We start from the raw sequence: 22,280 nt of genomic DNA, 5'->3' as shown, positions 1-22,280 counted from the left end.
GTGGTACTTCACAAGTGTTTGAAATCTGTCAGCTGGGTTTTTGAAGAGGAAAATGAGCAAAGAGAGTAGATGACTGTGGCTTAAACACACAATAATCCTGAGTGTTGCTGACTATGTGTCTGATCCCCAAACTGTTTATGCTCACTAGTGAAGAGTCACACCTCAAACAGACAGCTGCTGTTTGTGTTTCTCTGAACACACAAGCTTAATGTAGGGATTGCTCATGTTTAATGTAATAGAGCTACTACTTTGCTTCTGAATCGTTGATTCACTTGGTAGAAAGGCATCTCTGAGAAAGCTCGGTGACAGGAAATAATCAGCACAGCATCCGATCAATTAGGATAATAATACTTGATTTTCTTAATGACAAAGGTGTTGCTAACTCACCTGCCAAGAAGCTCTTTCACGAACTGGTCTTTTCCAATAAAGGCCGTCGTGCACTGGATCTGACTGGCAATCTGACCCATCTGATTGTTGCAGTGGTCCATAATGGAGCTAAGCTTGTTGTTCATCTCAGACAGACCCTGCACCTCCTGGCTTTCTTTCTGCTGATTATCATTTTTCTTCTTATCCTTCTTCTTGTCAGACTTCATCTGTTTGCCTCCGATCTTCAGCTCTTTCTTCTCCTCTTTTCCCTTGGGAGAGTCGGCTTTTTTAATACTCAGAGCTGGAAGTTTGCTCTTACGGAGGCCGAACCAGTTTGCCAGAGAGGGACCCGTCTTCTGTTTGGCCTCGGTGGCAGCGACTTTCTCCTGTTCTTGACATTTCTGCACGTTCTCCTCAATTCCCATCATGACTTTCTCTTCAATAGTGGTGACTGTTGGGCTGATTTTTTTCTCCTCCATATCTGGGTGTTTGTTTGGGGAGTCCGCCTGGGTTTTGACTTCCCTGCTGAAGTCTGCCTCATTAGGGAATGCTGCTTTGTCTTCTGTCTCTCTAACTGGATTTTCCAAGCCGTAGACACAAGAGGACGGAGGATGAAACTGTGGATGAGAGGCAACCTTCGATGGCTTACGGATGTTTAAACCAGTCCGATCACTGATGGGTAAACTACGAACCACTTTGTGAGAAGGTGACATGACTGCCTCCCCCTTCCCTGTGCCCTGTGACCCCTCAACTTTAGAACCCGATTTGAAAGCTCTGTCAGGGAGGATGCCGTGACTATTTGACCCTGTCATCCCTCCATAGTGGCTAAGTCTTGTCCTTGGAGAATGAACAGGGCTCTCTGCTAACCCAGCACAGGTCGCTTCTAAGGAACTCTGTCTCGACAGAGAGTTCCCCCTTTCCCCTGAGTTGGTAATGATCTGAGTTCTGATTTTTCCCGGCCCATCTAAGGAATTGATGCTTGGTTTTTCAATGTAGTTGGTGCTGAAACTCTGGCTACGAGCTTTTGCCCCGTTCATCCCTAACGCTGGCTTTAAATGAGGTTTGGCAGCAATAGATATGGATCTGCCAAAAAGCTGACTACTCCTTTTCCCATTATCACAAACACCCCCTTCCTCTGGCACCATAAGAGCTTGTAATTCTTCTTCCAGTAACCTACACTGGACTTCACCTTTCCCCTCTGTAACAGACATCTTGGATGGCGAATCAATATTGTACTCTGTCTGCAAGTTGTCACACTGGGCAGAAGCATTTGAAGTCACAGTCTCCTTGGAGACTGAGTTGATATGATCTTTCTCTTGTTTGCCTGGTATAGAGGGACTATTTTTATGGCTAGGAGGAGACTTTAAAAATGCCTTAAAGCCCATTGGGATGCGAGTCTTTGAGGCTTTTTCTGCTAGGTTAGGGGACATAATAATAGAGCTGTCTAAAGCTTTGCCAGTTTGTGGCTCTGCCTGACCTTGAGGTGTGTCCTGAAGTGAAACAGGTAAACTAATAGAGGTCTTCTGCACTGACTGATGGACATTTTTATTAGCAGATCCTTTTTTGCTTGCAGGTGAGTTCTGAAATGAGGACCCTCTGAGGGCACTGTAGGGAGGAGGGACATTCTTCGAGGTTTTAGGTGCGGTTTCAGGTTCTCGAGCACACCCTGAGTTTGCAGAAGGGAGGTAGTCTTTCGTGGTCATCCGCTTGGAATCGCCTTTAGCAGGTGTCTTAGTCATGGCAGGGGACTTTTGAAGGTGCTGACTGGTTTTGTCAACCAGTTTCTGAGGTGCAAGTGCAGTCCCGTAGCCTGCATCCAAGTCTAAACAGTCTTTATCCTTGATGGGTAGCGTTGATTGCATATTTGGTAAAAGTGAGGTGTGGTAACTTGGGGGTGGACCCCTCACAGTGGTTGGCGACCCCTCGTAATTTGGTCTGATCAGTAAAGAGGTGGTGCGGCCCGGGGGAGGGGGAGGAGAGGGGGACCTGAGTTTATTTTTGCTGTTTTCACAGTGTTTGTCTCTGGTTGGCTGTTCGCCGTTGTCAGCATACTCCAGGTGTCTCCTTGAGAGGTGAGGGGAACTCGATGAGGCGCCCTTATTCCATTCGGCCCTGCTGGGGAGCTTTGAGTTCACCGCTTTTGGGCTTTGAATACAGGTTCCTGGTGTCTTGATGAATCTGGACATTTTAACTGTCGGAGAGGAGGGGGACTTCTCCTGCCCAGGGGGTCCTGAGTTCCCGCTGTTACTTGGTTCAGTGGCAGAGCCCTTAGATAATCTCAGTGGGGATCCTGAAGGTTTATTACTACCAGGTATCTTTGAACTACTGTACTTGGAACCAGCAGCATCATTCATGGGAGGGATGGAAAGGCCTTTACTAGCTCGGTTGCTTGGTGGTTTGATAAGTTTCCGTTGTGGAGTCAGCTGCATTGATAGCCTCTCTGCACTTCCCTCCCTGCTACTGCTTTGCTCCCTTGGCTTGTGGGTCCTGATCTGATATTCAGACGGCTTCTCTGGAGACTCAAGAACACTGTAGTTTCTTGATTTTGAGGGTTTCTGCTTTGTTGGCCTCTCTTGGGGCACCAGTTCTGTGTAGTCAGGAACTACTTTGCTACCCTGAATGTCTTTTTGAGTCCCAGCAGCTGCTGCAAGTTTCTCTGCACAAAGTTCAATAGGCTCTCCTTCTGCATCAAATATTGCCAACACGCTCTCCTCAGATTGGGTGCATTTGGCCACTTTGGGCTCCTTAATCAGGCTGAAAGGCCTGGGTCTTCCATCTGCAGACTGGGTACGAACCTGGTCTCTCCGCAAGCACTGCTGTGTAATCAGCTTGGCAGCATCTCTTGACAACCTCTTCGAGTCCCTCTCGGCTTGCTCTGGTGGCTGGCTAAAGGACATTCGGATGTCACTTGACTCAGACTTTAACTCCTCCAGATCATCCGCATCAGACAGACGGGGAACTTCTGGTTCAGTAGGGGTGAGGTGCAGCTTCGATGGTCTCGTAAAAGCTGATATCCGCCCTCGTTCAGGGAGAAGGCTGTTAATAAAACTCATGAGTCTTTCAGGCTGCTCCTTTGAGTCATACCCAGAAGGGTGTTTAGTAGCCACAGGACTTGAGATAGTGTCACCTCCGCTGTCTTGCGTTCCCTCCCAGCTACATAAACTGTCTGAGATGCTGTGTGAGAGCTTCTTGCAGTGAAACCAGTTGTCCTTGGTGGGGATGTTATCTCTACAACTAGAATGTGCTAGTTCATCATCTGCATCATCAGAATCATAAGCAAACTTCTTTCCCTGAGCAGTTCTCCCCACATGGGTAGGCCTAGACACCCCTTTACTGCTACTCTTGATGCCCAGTGAGTAGATGCCCTCATTGGAGTTCATGCAGTCTTTGTAGCCTGACTTGGAGACCTTGGAGGAACAGGAGGAGCTCCTGTGTTTCCTCCTTTGGAGCTTTCTCAGTCCTTCCAGTATGTGGCTCTCCTTACGTCTTGTGGGGAGGTGCTCCTCCTGAGCAGCACAGATATTACTAGGGGCTGACGAACCCAAACTCAGCCTCTTCTCCCACGTCAGAGATGACTAAATGGGAAAGAGAAAGGAGGCAGAGTCAGTCTCTGTGTAGTAAGAACACATATTCTTTAGTACGTAAAGCAATAGAACTGAGAAAAGCAAATCATAATGTTGGCTTTTGCGTGCAAGCTATTTTTATTCCACCACATATTTTAAATGCTTGGAATTAGGATGGTGCAGGACTGTCTTTAAATATGAAATCTCACATTTTCTCAGAAGCTTTAAACTCCAATTGGAAACATAATCAGCAAACTCATGCATGAAGGTTGTGGGATTAATTAAGGTCTCGAAATAAAGACTAAAGCACCCCTAATGAGCCTGATGAGCGAGGTGGTTTACCATTTTCCCACAGGAGCGTCCATCATTCCAGGTGTACGAGCCGCTGGAGAATTCACTGCACGCGCTCGACAGCGACAGCTCACTGCTGCTACAGCTGCTGCGTGGGTACACGGGGGCTGGCACTGTCAGGCTCAGCTGGCTCAGACATTTGGCCACAGGGAGACCTGCCTTTCCATTCAACTGAACCTCCTATGACACAGAAAAGAGGCGACATAGCATTAAGATGGAGTCACTTACATGGCCGCTTAACAATGTTTGTGAGTTACATAAGCTTTCCTTTAGTCCGACTAGACATCAAAAGTGTTTATGTGTTGGGTACTGCTGCATATCTAATTGCCATCATGCTGTTGATTTTGTGATGAAAGGTATTGAAGAAAACCTTGAGACACCCAATCAAATATCACAGAAAAGTCGACTAAATTGTCGATGTACTGCACTTTTCAAACTTAAAGAAATACCGATATCAATCATCTTTCGTGTGCAGTCACCACACCGCGGCAGATGTTTGTCCAATTAGCATTTCCCTGAAGACAATCTGACAATGACAGTGGAGTTTAAGATGAGGAATCTGATACATCCATGGCACAGTTTTCAATTCTCTAATCTCACATTCGTGTGCGTGTCACTTAACACGGCTTATTTAAGGATATGTAGAGGTTTTGCTCATCCTGATTACAAGATGATTCATAATTTGCTTTTCAGCCATTATTATTTCATTTTCTTTTTCTGCTCTGATGGCACGCATTAGGGTTTATCAGGTGGCATCCTCAGAGGGGTAAAAGGGCAAAGGAAATGGAGCAAACTCATTTTCGGGCCTTAATGCATAATATATAAGATGATTAATGTTCCAGAGTGTCCTGTGGAGTCATTTTTACTGAAGACGAGTCTCAATCGATGGTTTTCTGGTAATATGACAAGGATATATCCCTCTTAGTGCCAAGTGATACTGCTGGCTTTTCCTGCTGAGAGCACAGGAGGGGTCACGGATTTGGATTTTAGATCTGTATTTTAATATCTTGGAATGATTTCTTGATGGGAGACGGGGGTATAGTTGTGCTGCAACACTTGGATGAGTTATATGGGTAGGGGAAAAAAAGTGCATTTAATGTTTCCCATTAGGCTTACATTAGAGGGGGAGTCTGTATTCCTGGAAAGTAGGAAAGCCTTGCTTCTCTCTGGCTCCAGGAGCAAATCTGCTGCAGACAGATCCATGATCCGAGAGTGGAGTTTCTGAAAGTCAAACGGGAAGTACACGCAAAGATGAATTTTTGACTTTGGGGGATCTCAAGAGGAGCATCTGAGATGACAGAAGAGCATAATTGGTATGAAGATCTTTATCAGTACTTTATGCGGCGCACAGCATAGCCTGAAATTCCTTTTTGTAGCATCTCAGCTGGGCGTGAGGATTTTGATCTGAGTATTGTCTAAATCTCCCTCGAATGACAAATATTAAAAGAAAGCAATTAAACAAAGTAATCATTTGAGTTCATTTTTGAAAATCTCAAACAACTGCACAGTAGGCTGAGGCGGAGCAATATTTTTTACCTATCTGATTCCCTCCACTGGTGCCAAACGGAGCCCCGATTCATCCCTCTCTCTCTCAAAGTCATTAATGTCATCGTCCAGAAAAAAAAAATAATAATAATGTGAATAGGAAATAATTGCATCAGGGAGTTTGGGATTGCTTTGATTTTTTCCCCCTTTTTTATTTGTGCTAGTCTCTTCTGTTATTTCACTCTCATGCTTAAGAGGGAAGGATACAAAACCAAATACATTTCCACATATTAATCCCAGAACTTAATTACACTGGATTCCCTGAGCTCAAATTAACTTAAACTAGAAATCTGCAGGAACAGAACACTTGATCTTGTGCTGCATTTCCTGCCAAGGGTAGAACTAATGCTCACTTAGGGAGTATATGCATGTGCTTCTACGCACTGGTCGCTTTGTTTTCTTTTGTTTTTGTTTTGTTTTTTAATTCAGTTTCTACCATTAAAGTAAGTGGCGACTCACATGCTGTGCACCCCTTGAAGAAAATAAATTGGGTGTTATAAAAGCAAAAGTCACCCACGGTAAATGGAAACTGAGCTTTGAAAATGATCTCCTCAAATTTTCCTTCAATGGCATGAACGTTTTAAAATAAAAATGGTTTCCATTTTATTTACTTCCATAAACCTCTTTCCCGACTGTGTATATCGACTTGTGAAAAGAAAAAATACACGACTTCTAATGACACCAAAACTTCCCTGCTTTCTTTTGTCTCTTTAGAACAAGTAACCTGTGTTGCATTCATTGTGGATTTTTCACTCCAACTTCAGACAAAAAAAAATCCAAAAGAAAAGCTGCTTTTTGTATTAGAGAAAGCCTGTGAATAAGCTGTTAGCGTGACTGATTTTTGTACCATCAGCGACAAGGTGGTAATTTGCCATGGAAACAGATCGATGCCCATTTTCCATGTTTCCTCTGAACAGACTGTATAAGGACCGTATTCTTTACCATTTGTAAGATTTATAAAAGCATCCGGCTTTAGATGCTGGCACAGAGTTCTTTCTAACGTGTTCAGGTTTCAGTGAGTTCAAAAACAGTTAAGCTACAGGGAGGATTTCTATCTTTTTTTTGCCTGTTACAGATCAAAACTTAACTTTTAAAATGATCTTGCCGAACACTCATCAGATTTATAAATATAAAGGGTCTGTTCTGTGCCCTGGAAAGCTTAGGAGATCACATTCTTTCAAAAGCAAATAAAGGCAAAAGTAGTAGTAGTAATATCGTGCAGTTGTACTAGTTTGGGCATATGTATATATATATATATATATATATATATACACACATTCGGATGTCACTTGACTCAGACTTTAACTCCTCCAGATCATCCGCATCAGACAGACGGGGAACTTCTGGTTCAGTAGGGGTGAGGTGCAGCTTCGATGGTCTCGTAAAAGCTGATATCCGCCCTCGTTCAGGGAGAAGGCTGTTAATAAAACTCATGAGTCTTTCAGGCTGCTCCTTTGAGTCATACCCAGAAGGGTGTTTAGTAGCCACAGGACTTGAGATAGTGTCACCTCCGCTGTCTTGCGTTCCCTCCCAGCTACATAAACTGTCTGAGATGCTGTGTGAGAGCTTCTTACAGTGAAACCAGTTGTCCTTGGTGGGGATGTTATCTCTACAACTAGAATGTGCTAGTTCATCATCTGCATCATCAGAATCATAAGCGAACTTCTTTCCCTGAGCAGTTCTCCCCACATGGGTAGGCCTAGACACCCCTTTACTGCTACTCTTGATGCCCAGTGAGTAGATGCCCTCATTGGAGTTCATGCAGTCTTTGTAGCCTGACTTGGAGACCTTGGAGGAACAGGAGGAGCTCCTGTGTTTCCTCCTTTGGAGCTTTCTCAGTCCTTCCAGTATGTGGCTCTCCTTACGTCTTGTGGGGAGGTGCTCCTCCTGAGCAGCACAGATATTACTAGGGGCTGACGAACCCAAACTCAGCCTCTTCTCCCACGTCAGAGATGACTAAATGGGACTGATGACTGATGCCGAACACTCATCAGATTTATAAATATAAAGGGTCTGTTCTGTGCCCTGGAAAGCTTAGGAGATCACATTCTTTCAAAAGCAAATAAAGGCAAAAGTAGTAGTAGTAATATCGTGCAGTTGTACTAGTTTGGGCATATATATATATATATATATATATATATATATATATATATATATATATATATATATATATATATATATATATATATATATATGTCTGTGTGTGTGTGTTAAGGCATTTACAGCAAAAGAGCAAAAAAAACCTAACATAAAAAAAATGCATCAGAGAGTTAGGGGTTTTCTTTGATTAAATAAAAAAAATATATTTTAAGTGCAAATTCTTGTCTTATAAAAAATATGCAATTTTCACTTTTCTTTTTAAAAGCCGACAAACTGCTGAAAAACTAATTATTAGAAACTTCTACAGGACTAAACGTGATAAAATAAAATTTGAGTTCATTTCGTTTTGTCAAAATACAGTGCATCTCAGGTTCTGTAAAATTGTTTGTAACTGTTTGTTAAACACAATCCCACTGTTCCCAAGAACAGACGGCGATTGAGCTGCTGAGGTCAAAGTGATCAGCCTGTGCCAGCTAGGACTCGGGTAATTCTGTACCCGGGTTTGTGACAGTTCTGCTTCTGTGTCTAAACTTTGTCTTGTACTGCTCTTAAGCATGTTTTAATTATTGTGCAGTATAAACGGCCTAATTAGTATTATTATTATTATGATATGTGATAGTTTTAGGTTTTTAAATAAAAAGCTGTCTTTTTCACATGGTTTGTTAAAAAAACAAAGCTGACAACCTTTTTCAACGAATGTTTCATCAAGAAAACATCAAAACCATATCGAAACAGTTTTAATTTAAGACAGATGAAAAAACATCTACAGGATTTGAGTTTATTTTGTTTTGTGAAAAAAAATACAGTTCAGGTTCTGTAATTGTCATTTTACTTTGTTAATCTTTTAGTTCTTCACACTTTCCTTGTAACATTTTTTATCTAAAATTATCTTTTGTTAAACATAATCTCACTAAGAACAGGCGGTGTTTGAGCTGCCGAGGTTACAGTGACCGACCTGCGTCAAGCTAAACACTCTTAGCAACCGGCTTCGTTCCATTTCTGCTTTTGTGTTTTTTTACATTAAACCTTTTCACCCTCACAGTGCTCTTAACCATGTTTTAATAAATGTGCAGTATTTGTAGTTGATCTTTTTTTTCCTTTTATTTAAAATTTAGATTATTGTCTATAAAGCACTTTGCAGTTTTTGCTTGTAAAAGGCACCATCTAAATAAACATTGTTTGGTTATTATTTTATTCTGTCCACAGAGATAACTGTGTATGAAGCTCTGATGCGACACGGCCGGGCCTGGATGCTGTCCACACAGGATGGGAGTGGCTGAGCTGTCACGGGGGGGCTCTGATCTTATCATGACGGTGCTGGATTTCACCTCCTCAGCATCCTCATCAACGATTCAGTCAATAGTGTCACAGGGTCACGGGGGGAAAGATAGGTGAAGGAAATGCTAGCTGACAAGGCCGACTGTACGCTTCTTGAACTTTTTGACATTCAAAGTCAAAAATGTAAATTGTCCCATTAATGCAGGGATGACTGCAATATATCATGCAAATAATGGCCTTTTATTGACTATTAGCTAACGTCTGGAGTAACTTCATTAGTCTGGGAGCCAAACTTTTCAAGATATACTGAACAGAAGGAAAAAGCCTTCCTGCTTTTGTTCTTTTGTTGTTGCTTTTTTTCTGCTTTGACAGTGGTCATATTTCAAGATAATGAACGTCGGCCCAGAATAGCTTCCAAACAAATACGTCAGTATTGGCACTCGCTGTCAAAAACACATCGTCCTGCAACACACCCACACATGCACAAGAGAGAAAAGCCGTGCTCGCAGATTAATTCACAACACACACACACCTACTCATCCACATAATGCTCACCTGCATGACCTGATCTATACGTCTGACTCATCACAAAGGCTCTTCCTAAATTTCCAGCTACACACTGCCCACTGCACTGTAGCTGGAACTAAGACAAATGCTCCGCTGCAATATAATAAAGTAAGATATATGGAGCTCCATTAAAAACAGACATTCTAAAGCTCCACTCTGCAAATTTTGTTATTTATGTTTGTGGAAGAGTATTTGTTTAAATCTGCTATTGCAAACTTCTTTTTTTCTTCTGTGCACAAAGTTTTTACAACTTTTTCACAACCGCATGAGCAGTAATGAGGTCACGGCATGCATGTTGTGTCCTTGGGGCTCTTAGGTTTGAAAAAGAAAACAAGCATTTGTCCCAGTAATGGGTGACTCAATTGCTACTAGCCCGAGCAGCATTAGTGGCTGGTACTACACATAGCTGGTCGTAGTGCAGAGTTTGAGAAATCTTGCTTTTTGTTTTGTTTTTTTTAACATGTGGATGTCAGAAATGAATATGTGGCATTTTCACACAAAAACATTTCAGCTGAAGGCAGCGAAGGTGCACAAACGGTGCATTCACTATCAAATGTTCAGTTCAGTTCAGTTCAGTTCATTTTTATTTCAAACATTTCAAACATGTGCCTTCACAATCATTACAAAATATCATTCCATTATTTGTTTGAAAAGGAGTAGGCTGAAGTATTTACTTATTTGTCCCTACCCCCTCAAGTCAAATGCATTATGGTTCTTTATCAGAGGAACTCAAGATGCCCACGGGGAACTGGGGAACGTTTAATTACTGATAAGCAAAAAGGTCCAGAGCTAAATGGGAAACTGTACACTCATATCGGTGATTAAGTCTCCCTCGGCTTGAGGGTGTAGGACAGAAAAGAAATGAAAACTCACCCCGGTTATTTTCATATTCTCCTAAGTAATTCAGCTCAATTGGTTTAGTAAGTTGAACACAAAATCTATCTGTAATCTGACAGATACAAAATCCAAACCCGTTTGTTATCCTTTGCTGTACGCTTACGCAGACTTCTCAACTGAGTATTTATGACTATTTAAATAATGACAGCCTCATTTCTATAAGATGAATGTGTAATTGGTTCACTGTGCTTAGCACGTCAGTGGTAAACAGAGAAGCTATGTTAAAAAAAAAAAAAGATTCTTGCATTTTTCAACTTCACTAAATGTGTAATCCATTAAAAAGGGGGAGGAGAGGGTTAAGCTAACTATCAACTAGCTTTTATTTGAGGCCCCAGTAACATAGGCCCAGAGACCAGTCAGAGGAAACAATCAAATCATTCAAATGTTTAATTAATAAGGAAAATGTGTTTGATATAAAGTGAATGCGTACCAATGCAGTATATTCCATTTGACCATATTTAATAAATGTAACATTTTGTAGTGTAGTTGTGAGCTTTGTGCTAACACAAATCCTGTATTCTTTATAAGAAGAACACACAGACTTCTGTGTCACGGTTTGCGGGGGCAGACCGTGTGTATTGTGTATCAGAAATACACAATACATAATGAACTTGACATTCATTATGTATTGTGACAGATGGCTGCCCATCTATACAACCAGAATGCCCATGACATTCTGGTTGTATATTTAATTCAATTTAGCTCAGTTCAATTCTTCTGTAGCCCCAAATCTCAACAACTGTCAACTCAAGGTGCTTTATATTGTAAGTTAAAGATCCTACAACAATACAGAGAAACAATACAATACAGAGAAATCCCCAACAATCAAACGACCCCCTAAGAATAAGCACTTGGCAACAGCAGGAAGGAAAAACTCCCATTTAACAGGAAGACATCTCTGGCAGAACCAGGCTCAAAGAGGGGCAGCCATCTGTCACAATCGGTTGGGGGTGAGGTAAAGCATTGAAGTCTAAGCTCCCTTGTTCTGGGACCTCCATAAACACTTTCTTGATGACTTAATGGCCTCAATTGTTGATTTCAGGCGTTATTAAATAAAACACAAAGTTCATTTTGTAGCTCATGGTCACTATTGGAGTCAGAAAGGAGGATTATCAAGGGTATGCTCATTGGCTATGCTCATTGTACTCATTTTTTGGTTGGTTCTGCCTCTCAGCTGTCACATCTGGTTTGAAAACACTAAGATAAGAACAACAGGAAATGCTCAGCTCGAGGCTTCAGAGTGACTTCACCACCACTACTACCCATGAATAGCAGCTAAATCCATCTTTTATAGAGTCTATGGTTGTAGTGTTACAATGAACAGGAAGATAAGAAAGTGGCCTCGATCTTCTTATCTAACTCTGCAAAAAATAAGTATAAAAATAATAATTATACAGCACGACAGATAAAAATATAGCTGTTCCGTAGGAAGTCCCGAGCCTTTGTGACGTGGATAAATATAGCTGTTTTTAACAGCTCTCCCACACGACTGAAGCCCTCATAAAGGACACGCCGAGCATCCGGAGAGGTGTGATCACATTATGATTAACTCTTACATTGAATCACCCTGATGATGGTTAAAATGTTGCTATTAAATAATGAGCGGACAAAAACCCACACGCTTGTAGAAACCACACAAACAGCACTGTAGCACGCACACGTTACATGATTATGTTCCTTTCACCTGCCTTACGTTACGTACGTACTCATAATGTCTGAATCACGCCGGAAAGAGAAGAAGAAAAACAGTCTCGGCTGGATGCCAGAGGGATATAAAGCAATACGCCGCAATCCAATTACCCGCATGGGATCTCAATAACGACTGAACTTGATCTCAAACTCTATCATATTCCTGAGTGCCTTAATACACCTCTTCAGTGAGATTGCACCTCTTTGGTTTCCGCTGCGGTGTCGGCAGTATCCTTCTTCCAGCCTTTTATATTGCACTTTCACTTAACAATATTCCTGCCTGTCTGCTAATGGCAGCAGAAGTACCTTGAAAGGATCTTTCTAACACGCCTACAACTACATTAGTTCTCTTTCCTCATTTTTTAAATTCATTTTCTGCATTTGTACCACTTCCTGTTTTTGCTTTGCTTTCTCATGTCCTTCCTTTTCCTTATCTACCCATAATTTCTTTCTCCCGAAAGAGCCACAATTATGTGACATTCCACTTTCCGAACTCATCATATTCCCCTCTGACTTCGTATCATGGTTGACAATAGCTGCGTAAAAACACAGCCGCAGGTCCGTCAGCCTCATAATTACACCTTACAGAGTCTGCTGGATGGACACATGGACACTTTTCAGTAAATTGGGACCAAAAGGAGAGAAAAAAAACACCCACTCCTGCTGAGAGAATATAGGGTTTATGGGGTGTACAAGTACAGTGATGTTTGGTGATGGCTACAGGGTTCAAATCTTTGTTGTTTGTTGGATGTGGAGAGTTGGAGATTATAGCCCTGGCGCTGCAAACATTTCAGAACTTATGTGAAGTGTGTTATTTTGATTTGGAGGAGGGGATTTGTTTTCAAGAGGGCACCAGGGAAGACGCTCTACTTTGGGGGAAGGCAGGAGATGTTTTAAGTTTGTATCTGCCATTTAAAGACTTCCAACATAGTTTTTAATGTAGAAAGCCGTGCTGCAGGGAGACCCGATTTCATGTGAATCCTCAACATAAAACTATAAAAGTAACATTAAACGGCACATATGTAAGCTTAGAGAGAAAGATGTAAACCCGTAAACAATCAAAGTGTTTACGGGTTATTTTTCTTTTCTTTTTTAGCAGTCTCTTTCTCTGGTTAGGACCCCAAAGCTCTTTAAAAACAACTAAAAATGGAAAACAACTTCAAATGCATGAGAAGAAGTACTCAGGGTCGTTTACTGGAGTTCTTTCCACCATGTTTGAGTGTGGATATGCAAACTCAGGCTAAAACTATAGGACCCCAAACTGACCAACTAATTTTTAAAATGTATACCTTGAATTTTTTTCAGGATAAATAATATTAATAACTATAAAATTTAACTATATAATATGATATTCAGTCTGCTGCTCAAGTTTGCCAGTAACTTGTCTGAGCAACAGGAGACATAAACTGTTCCAGTAACCTGAGGAGGTGGCTGTTTCGATTGGAGAAGCCAGAGCAAAGACTTATGTTTGAGTTCAAATATCTATATACAGTACTTTGTGCATTACTAAAACATTTATGTGGTAGTAGCGAGACTAAAATAAAAGTATACTGGCAAAGGAGTAGCTGAGGACGGTATAATCCTGCAAAGCTTGCATATGACAGGACTCTCTGCAGCTCTGTGCAAACTAAATCATTCCTTACTGATTCACATTAAGAGGGTTAAAGCACTCGATTAACTGATCATCAGCCACAGGGCCTGGACATCTTACAGTCACTGAGTGGACCATGAACTCCTCTGTATTTTTAATTCACTTTTATTTATATAGCCCCAAATTAGAACAACATTCAACTCAGGGTGATTTGTATTGAAAGACAAAGGCTCTACAAAAATATAGAGAAAGGCCAACGATTAGACAACCCTCTGTGAGCAAGCACTTGGCAACAGTGGGAAGGAAAAACTCCCTTTTAACAGGAAGAAACCTCCCTTAGGCTCAGGGAGGGGCGGCCATCTGCAGCGACCGGTCTGGTCGGCTGAGGGGAGGAACACACTCTGTTCTTCTTTGTTTTTTGTTCTTTACCTGTTTAACGATACATTTCCTGCCATTTGATCACCTACAATGTAGTGTATCGACAGGAGGGTAGGTTCTGGGAAGGGCAGCGTACCTGGAGAAGCAGGTCCGAGGCCGGCTTGATCTTCTGCTGGAACAAAACACCGAGCGCCCGATTCTGCTGCTCGAGATCGAAAACCCTTGTTCGCAGCTTCAGACACTCCTCCCTCAGATCCTGATTCAGGAGGACAAATAGAAAGAGCATCGTCTGAGTGTAAAATTCACATGACAGTTAGAACAACACTGAGAGTATATCCATTAATTTATATTAGCATGCATTAAGAGAAAAAGAAGTAACAAACCTTCTGGGTTAGAAGCGCCTGCACGACTTGATTGGCAACCTTAAAGAGAAAAAGAAAACATCACAGAATATAATTTATCTGCTTTGGCACCATAATAAAGTCCTGACCTCATATGACCCTTCCGGGCCTCTATAGAAACCCTTACACTGCACTTTGGAGTGTTTGTACTTCCTCAGCCAATTTACACCTCGGATGAATTATTATGAGCCCAAGCAACCGCTGTGGCACAATACATTGCACATTTTTCCTCCGCTATTGGGTGTGTGTGTCTCTTTTACACACTCGTGCAGACAATGTTGAGCTCTCACAGCATAATGGTGGTATTGACAGTGCCTGGTTGATGTAGGGTACCAGAGGTGTGCCTGACTTAAGTGCTGCTGTGCCCGGGTCTTGGTCTCAGAGCGGTTCGCACTTCAGACCGCAACGCCGATGGAGGAGCGTCTACGATTACTGCCCATTGATTGCTCATTAATACCCCGTGAAGCCCCATCGGCTCTTTCGAGCGCCTCGTTTCTCGTTTATTGAACGAAGAGAGATGGGGGTAAACATAGCAAAATGAGCCCTGCTTGTGGAACCGCAAAGTTACAGATCTGCCTCTTGTGATCAAACAAACTGGAGTTAATGGTGTTTGACAGAGGATGTGAACTTGCGCACGCTGTACGTCCTGGAAACAAGTTACAAACACAACAAACGACTTTAAAATTTCACACAGACAGCTGGTGTAACATAAAAAATAATCATCCCTTCTGTTACACTGTTGTTCTAGTTAGAGGGGCGCACACAGTCTCCATCATTAAAACAGGATTATTGCTAAGCCGTCCTTCCACCGAAAGCCAACCACAAAGGAAAACAGTTGACAAATAAACACAACAAAACCGAGCTGAGCCATCTTAGTGAGAGCAGGGAAGCAGAAAGGAGACGAAGGCTGAGTTTACTCCAGATGCAATCCATCGAGGATGCAGCTCTGTATAACAATGGCCCCGCTTCCCTGTACTTTCTTTTCTTTTTTTTAACTTTCGATCTTCTTCCTCACCCCCTCTCATTTTTATTTCCCCTTATGCTCTCACCAGTCTTTCCCACCCTGCGGCAGATCTGCTCAGTCTGCTGAGCTTGTCGGTTTGAGGACAAATTGGGCGACTTGTCCCTGCTGGACATGCTTTCCTTTAGCAGCGCTCCCTCCATCCCGGAGTGATTCAGCAAGCAGGCACAGCCCAGAGCCGGGGCTGCTTCATTTCCCTCATGTAGCTCCCTAAACAGTGCTTAACAAGCTCTCGCAAAATAACCAGAGGGCACAGAAGTGATATTGTTATGTAAACTATTTCTGCACAAACACCGGTTCATGTCAGGATGAAGCTACATACAAGCTGACATTTCAGACTTGCATCACAAGCACTTAACTGCACGTTACAGTTACAAAAAGAAGGAAAAATAAGTAGTTAAGGAGCAAAAGAGACTGCAGTACCTCAAATAGCCACTTGAAGCTGGCACCAAGTATGAGTCAATCCCCACAGATTTTCATATTAAAATGACCAACTTTACAGCAGAAATAAACATGTTTAAAGGCTAATGCAAGAAGCATTTTGGGCTCTATAAATAATTTCAGCTTCCATGAGAACTTTACAGAGGGATGGATACCAGCCGTATGCTATAACAGCTGTACGATAAGCTTAGCTTAAGCTAATTTGAGTGACTGTACTTGTAGTGTTAGTGCCTTTTACAGTTTAATGTGTGTATAATTGTACTTCAGTGCATCAGTCTCGAAGAGTGAAATTCTAGTAGTTTCTTTGTATTTCATTTTTAGCACTGATTACCGCATTTCTGTTGTGTATTATGCTATTCACACTAGCTAGCATTAGGTCCTGGTGAATTATAGCATGAAAAAACAAAACCAAAGAAAGAAAGAATGGGGTATTATCATAATGCTAAAATTATACATTGTTGCAAACTGGCCTTGTTTAAGGAAAAAGTAAGTGCCTACCTAGCTGCTAGCTGTCCACTAGGCTTAATTTCAGATACTTTGTGCTGCTGTCTTTGTGGTGTTGGTGCTTTTTGGAGTATTTTTTATGCAACTAGTTGTCAAATAATACGGCTTAATGTGTGGGTAACTGTATTGACAGCCTGTAAAGAAGTCTATGCTTCAGTTTTGATGAGTGAAATTCTAGTTGTGTCTTTGAATTTCAATTTTAGAAAATTGTTATCAGGTATCCCAACCTCCAATTTGAACCCATCTGTCACACCTACTGTCTGCCTATCCTCATGTCCTTCCTCCTCACTTCCTTCCTGTCTTTGCATCATATAGATATACTGTTGATGGCCTACCAGCTACTTGCGCTGTATACTGCAGCTGCTAATAGTATGGAAAATAAGTAGTATCCATGTAGTTGTGAAGTTTTAGATTCTTTATTTGACATATAGTGCAGACATAGACATAACAAAATTCCAAAGGCAACTGCTATTAACTATCATATCTTCTATTAATTTAGCCTGGATAGTATAGAGTTATGTAAATGTGTGTGTGTTGTTACTTAACAGTTTAAAAGTAAACAGAGGATGTGAAAAGACAAAAAATGTCAGATAAAAGAGTGTGCGTTAAGATTTAGTTGCATGAAAAATAAAATTAATTGTCATTATCAACAAATTCTCTCCAGCCTTCCTCGAGCTGTGGCTGGAGTAAATTGCCAAGCTGTAAGATAACCATAGCATGGCTCAGGACCTCATTAAAACCTTAATCTTCAGGTCCACAATACAATTTATTTTATTCTGTCAAAACAAATTCAGTTTCAAGGTAAGTAAAACATCTCACAAGCCACTCAACGTCCTTGAATGTTGCCTGGAATGAATAAAGATAAACAAGGTGTGCACTCACCTCGTCGAGACACCGCTCGTACTGCTCCCTTTGACTCTCATTCTCTAAGGCCAGGGTGGAGTTCTCCTCCTGCAAAGAACACACACTCCAGTTATGTTTGATCAAAAAACAACAGAGACAGGAGCGGCAATCGAGCGTTGCTCCGGCTAAGACTGAGACTTCCCTCACAAAGGTCATATGTCAACTTTGAACCAGGACAGCCAATAAAAATTTACCAAGTGCAACTGAGAAAAAGGTCAAGGGGATGGAAGTTATGATGCTGAACTTTGGGGCGGCAGCTAGCCGTTTGGAGCCCGGACCTAATAAGAATATCTCCTCTGCTTGCCAAGCGATGAGGTGGCGTCCTATTGATCTTTGGGAGTTTCCAATTTGTCAGAGGCAGGCAGCATATTAGGAGCTGTCAGACTCTTTGGTTCTCTCGCCCTCTGCCCTTTACTAGAAACTACCAATCCCTTGATGAAAACATGGGAAACATGATTACAACCCAAAACAGTCCAACGATGCTGTCTTACGAAGAAACACTGACTAATTAAAGCCTCAAAGCCTGCAACGTGTGGTTATGAGTGCAAATCTAATGAATGGCCCGAGCAATTAAAGAGAGCTCGAGCATCTCATGTGTTAGTTTCTATTTTCAAGAGATGCATTTAGCTTGGGAAATCCCCCTGACAGTGTATTTATCACTGTTACACAACTTAATTTATGATTCAAATGTGCCAGCGAAGACTCATATTCCCATCATTAACTGCAGAAGGAGAAAAACAAATAAATCAGCTCCCATTTATTCACACCCAAAAAGAAATGAGCATGACTTTTTAAAATATGTGATGATTTAACCAGAGCCTCGCCTACACGGCAGCTCATTTTCTTTAACTCAAGCTTCAGTATGAGGCGCTATCTGACACGTCCGCGCGCAGCCTAAAATCAGTTTTGCTATGTTGTTTTAGTGGCATGCAAGTCTGTAAGTGTTGGCGACTGGACGTGCTTGTGTCCTTCTTTCTTTGTGCTGTAGTTATAGAGATGAGCAACCTGGAAGTGCACCGCTCTCTTAGCAACAGGGCTGCACATGGAAACACATGCATGTGACATTTAGGTCTGTGAGGTAGCACGGTTTGGACGGATTATTTACATTCCTGCCCCTCAGAAGACACCAGAAATATTATATTAAATAATCATATAGCATTTAATTTCAAGGTTACTATGCCAAAATAGTAAAAACATTTCATTGTATTAAGTTATGTCGCTGTTAGAAGAATGAATGGCGGTGGCTCTGAGGTGTCTACACCAGGGAAAACACTTAAGCGGGAGCACATCCTTGGCAGGTGGCAGAAAATTAACTTTCTTTGTGTTGAGACTGGAATTTAATATTTTTCAGGGATGATGCTTTCTGAGACCAAGAATCAAGGTAAAAGGATTAGTCTGTCATTGAAAATAGTACAACTCAGCACAACAGGCACTAAAAATTTGACAATAAACCTTCTCAGTCAAACCGTGTAATCCCGCTATCATATTCTGCCATAGTTCAGTGTATTATTATAACACCACAACAACCCTGCAGTCATAATGTCAGTGTAAATAACAATTCTTGTAACTAACTTTAAAATCTATTCATGACTTGGGGCAGAGCAGACGCCTAAATAATATAATCTCTAAAAACCTTCGATTATTTAATAATGCTCATGTTATGTGAAAAAAATCTATTTTGGGCCATTTTAAAGCTGTTTGTTGTCATTAGAAATGAAACAGGATTCATCTGAAGTCACCACTGACAGTACAAAAGACCGATATAGCTACCATGACATCACCCACTGGTTTGAAATATTGTCACGGTTACCATCCCGCTGTTTTGAAACCAGCGAGGGGTGCATCTAACAGTGAAACATTTAATGTGCTTCTCATCCTTAGAATGACCATAATTTAGAAAATGCATTTAATTAATTTAAATAATTTATACAATCCAAAATGAATGACTGAGCTCATTAACTCATCTGGAAAGTGTGTACACAGGTCAGGGCTGAGGGGCGTTTTCCCACAGACATCTACAGCATTGGAAGTTTTTTTGCAACCAGAGCTGTCGCCCCCTAGTGATTATTTAAAAGAATGTAGGTTTAAGGCACTACTACGTTGGCTTCATTTTTCAAACTTGGAAGTTAAATCACCTTTAATGTTGCCCATAGAAGTCATGAAAGTCTATTTAACTTGCATCTGCAAGCCGCTTTGCAACCCCACTGAACCCCATTTTCTCCATTTAACGCTGAGTAAAGTCTGACATAACAAATGGCATGCCTATTATCATTGATGCCTGCTTTGTACTGGACCTGCTGTGGACCTTTAATGCTTCCAATCTACACTGTAGGGACAAAATTATTGGGTTCCACAGCTTAATCTTTTATTTTATACCTCTGTGGCAATGGGACTTAAAAAAAACCCTTCATGTTAATGGTGTGGGTTTCTATGCTTGAGCAGCTCCTGGAAGTGTAGGTGGCCTAGCACTTTAGTTCATATAGTGCACGTAAATGTGAGGGTGGGAATGTTCCAGAACAGAACTGCAAAATTCAAATTACTGTACATGGGATACTAATCTTCTTTTGACAGTAGTTTTTTCTCACTGTTTAGTGACTAATAATTTAAGGATTCGACTCTTCTTTATGCTCTATTTTTTGGGGCCCAACATTCTCTGAGAACATTTCTTTGGCTCTTTAGCTCTTTAGTCATTTTCTTCATCAACTAGTACTCTACTTTATCTCCCTGTCATTTGGTGCTTCCTAGTAATGAACTGGCATGGGTAAAATCAAAACAATTTACATAGCTGATAGGAATATATCTATGCTGTCAAATAATATTACAGCAATTACAAACCTATAGCTTATCCAGTTTATCCACCAATATGTGAAGTACAGACATCTTTAGACTCAACCTAATCCATATATAATGTATATACCCTGACACGTCTTACAACAGGCTCACACGCTTGCATTTTTGGGTCTTTGGTAAATATTTATCAGGTTGTGTTTGTCAGGTGTGGACTCCTGGGTAATTTTAGCTTTAATGCCCTTATCACCTAATCAGTAAAATGACCAGTGGCCATTTCTCCCAGAATGTGCTATGTGTATTCATTTAGGCCCCGGTTACAGACTGCAGCACGTGCCTGCCAAGTTAATGAAGAGAAACAGAAACAGGAGCCGGGCGGTGCTTACTTAGTGCCAGTGGAGTTTATGCACAATGAGGGGCAGTGATGTATTGCCTCTGTTTTGTTCCTGCTGCTTTAGCTGGGGGTGCATCCATCACCCACACAGCAGCAAGGAATAAAAACGGCAGATAACTTTTGATAAAGCTGTTTAAAATGTAGCGTCTCCGTAATGCGCTTCACCAGATGGATCGCAGGGACAGGTTGACCATACTTTTCGCCAGTCTCAGAAGATAACTCACCGCTGGAGGAGCAACAGGCAGGCAATTATCTGCCACTTTGCTGTAATTAGGGTCTGTTTTCTTTCAGGGATGAACAAACAAAAGGAAGAAAAGATCAAATACACTCTGAGGACTTTTTTTACTTTTTCACTTCTTTCTCCTTCATGTGTCTTTCTTGCTACCAAAGTGTCATCTTTATTTTTCTACACGCATTTGGATTGTTTTAATTGTTAGATGGCATCTGCTGAAATATTTGGATTGTTTTATTATCAGCCTGTGTACACAAAAATGTTTGTGAGCACTTGTTTTGAACCCATTAAATTGAGTAGTAGGTACTCTGTAGTATCTAGTAGGTAATTGCCACCTCATTAAATGCAAGCTGCTCCACCAAGTGAAACAGAAGCAAAGGGCAGAAAACAGCAACCAAATTCAGCAGAATGAAGCATGAATGGTGGTAGAAGCTTTATCCATTTAATCCAGAGCTCAAAACAATTTTTTTATACAAGCTTTCTAACAACTTGCCTTTTATTTTCAATTTTATTCACTCTATTTTTATTTAATATGTGCGCTGTTTGTTTATATCAGAGGTCAACAACCTTTACTATCAAAAGAGCAACTTTTTAGCAAGGTTTGGCTTAAACAAGCTGTATGGAGACACTGCTGTGTGTGGGGTTATAATGAAGTCAGCTAAATACATATTACACTATTAACATAAGTAATAGGTGCAATACTGTGTACTTGTTATATATAATAAGTTTTTATATTTGAAATAACTAAAAAAACCTACTGACATATAAAGGCCTACTTCAAGCCTGCTTTTGATTAATAAAACATGTAGCATTAGAGCATGACTGATATATATCTGCTGGGCTGATATTATCGACTGAACGTAGCTATTTTGGATTTGCTATTTATAAAGGCCAATAAATGAAAATTTAAAAAGTAAACCAGGGATAGAAAAAACACCCTTCAACCATGTTATGAATGTTGATGTTACATAGTTTGTCCACCAGAGGGCACTCCCTTTGCAGCCTCTCTTTAATGTGTTTGGAATGGCACAAACAATAACCAGATGATCCAAGCTGAGCATAAACGAGTAAATGACGAGCCGTGCCAATAAAACAAGATCATGTTTAAACTGTGTTATCATAATACCTTAATAATGATTAATCATTACGCATAACATATGTTTGGAAAATTAGTTTACTGTAATGTGTGTCTAAAAGAAATAAAATATCAGATTTTTAAAATCACCAAATCTCGATATCAGTTGTAAAAATGCTATATCGCTCGTGCTCTAT

General features: G+C 41.0%; 1 protein-coding gene across 11 annotated transcripts in view; it reads right to left on the bottom strand.

Moving 5' to 3' along the window:
- LOC146641961 (nck-associated protein 5-like) overlaps nt 1-22,280 on the bottom strand; it is a 188,676-nt gene that overhangs the window by 27,707 nt on the left and 138,689 nt on the right. For 10 of the 11 annotated variants that reach the window (XM_085397959.1, XM_085397949.1, XM_085397950.1 and 7 more), the window contains 6 exons: nt 17,575-17,643; nt 14,709-14,747; nt 14,462-14,581; nt 5,397-5,501; nt 4,272-4,460; nt 388-3,941 (listed from right to left, as the gene is read on the bottom strand). In XM_085397959.1, the coding sequence (XP_085254085.1) occupies nt 388-3,941; nt 4,272-4,460; nt 5,397-5,501; nt 14,462-14,581; nt 14,709-14,747; nt 17,575-17,643 (4,076 nt within the window). The remainder of the gene's footprint in view (nt 1-387; nt 3,942-4,271; nt 4,461-5,396; nt 5,502-14,461; nt 14,582-14,708; nt 14,748-17,574; nt 17,644-22,280) is intronic. The other variant, XM_085397951.1, reaches the window with a different exon arrangement.

This window comes from Rhamphochromis longiceps, linkage group LG23 (assembly GCF_057381845.1).
Source record: "Rhamphochromis longiceps isolate RC_006_pf linkage group LG23, R_longiceps_female_GT1.1, whole genome shotgun sequence".
Taxonomy (NCBI): domain Eukaryota; kingdom Metazoa; phylum Chordata; class Actinopteri; order Cichliformes; family Cichlidae; genus Rhamphochromis; species Rhamphochromis longiceps.
This window is presented reverse-complemented; position numbering and strand designations above follow the sequence as displayed.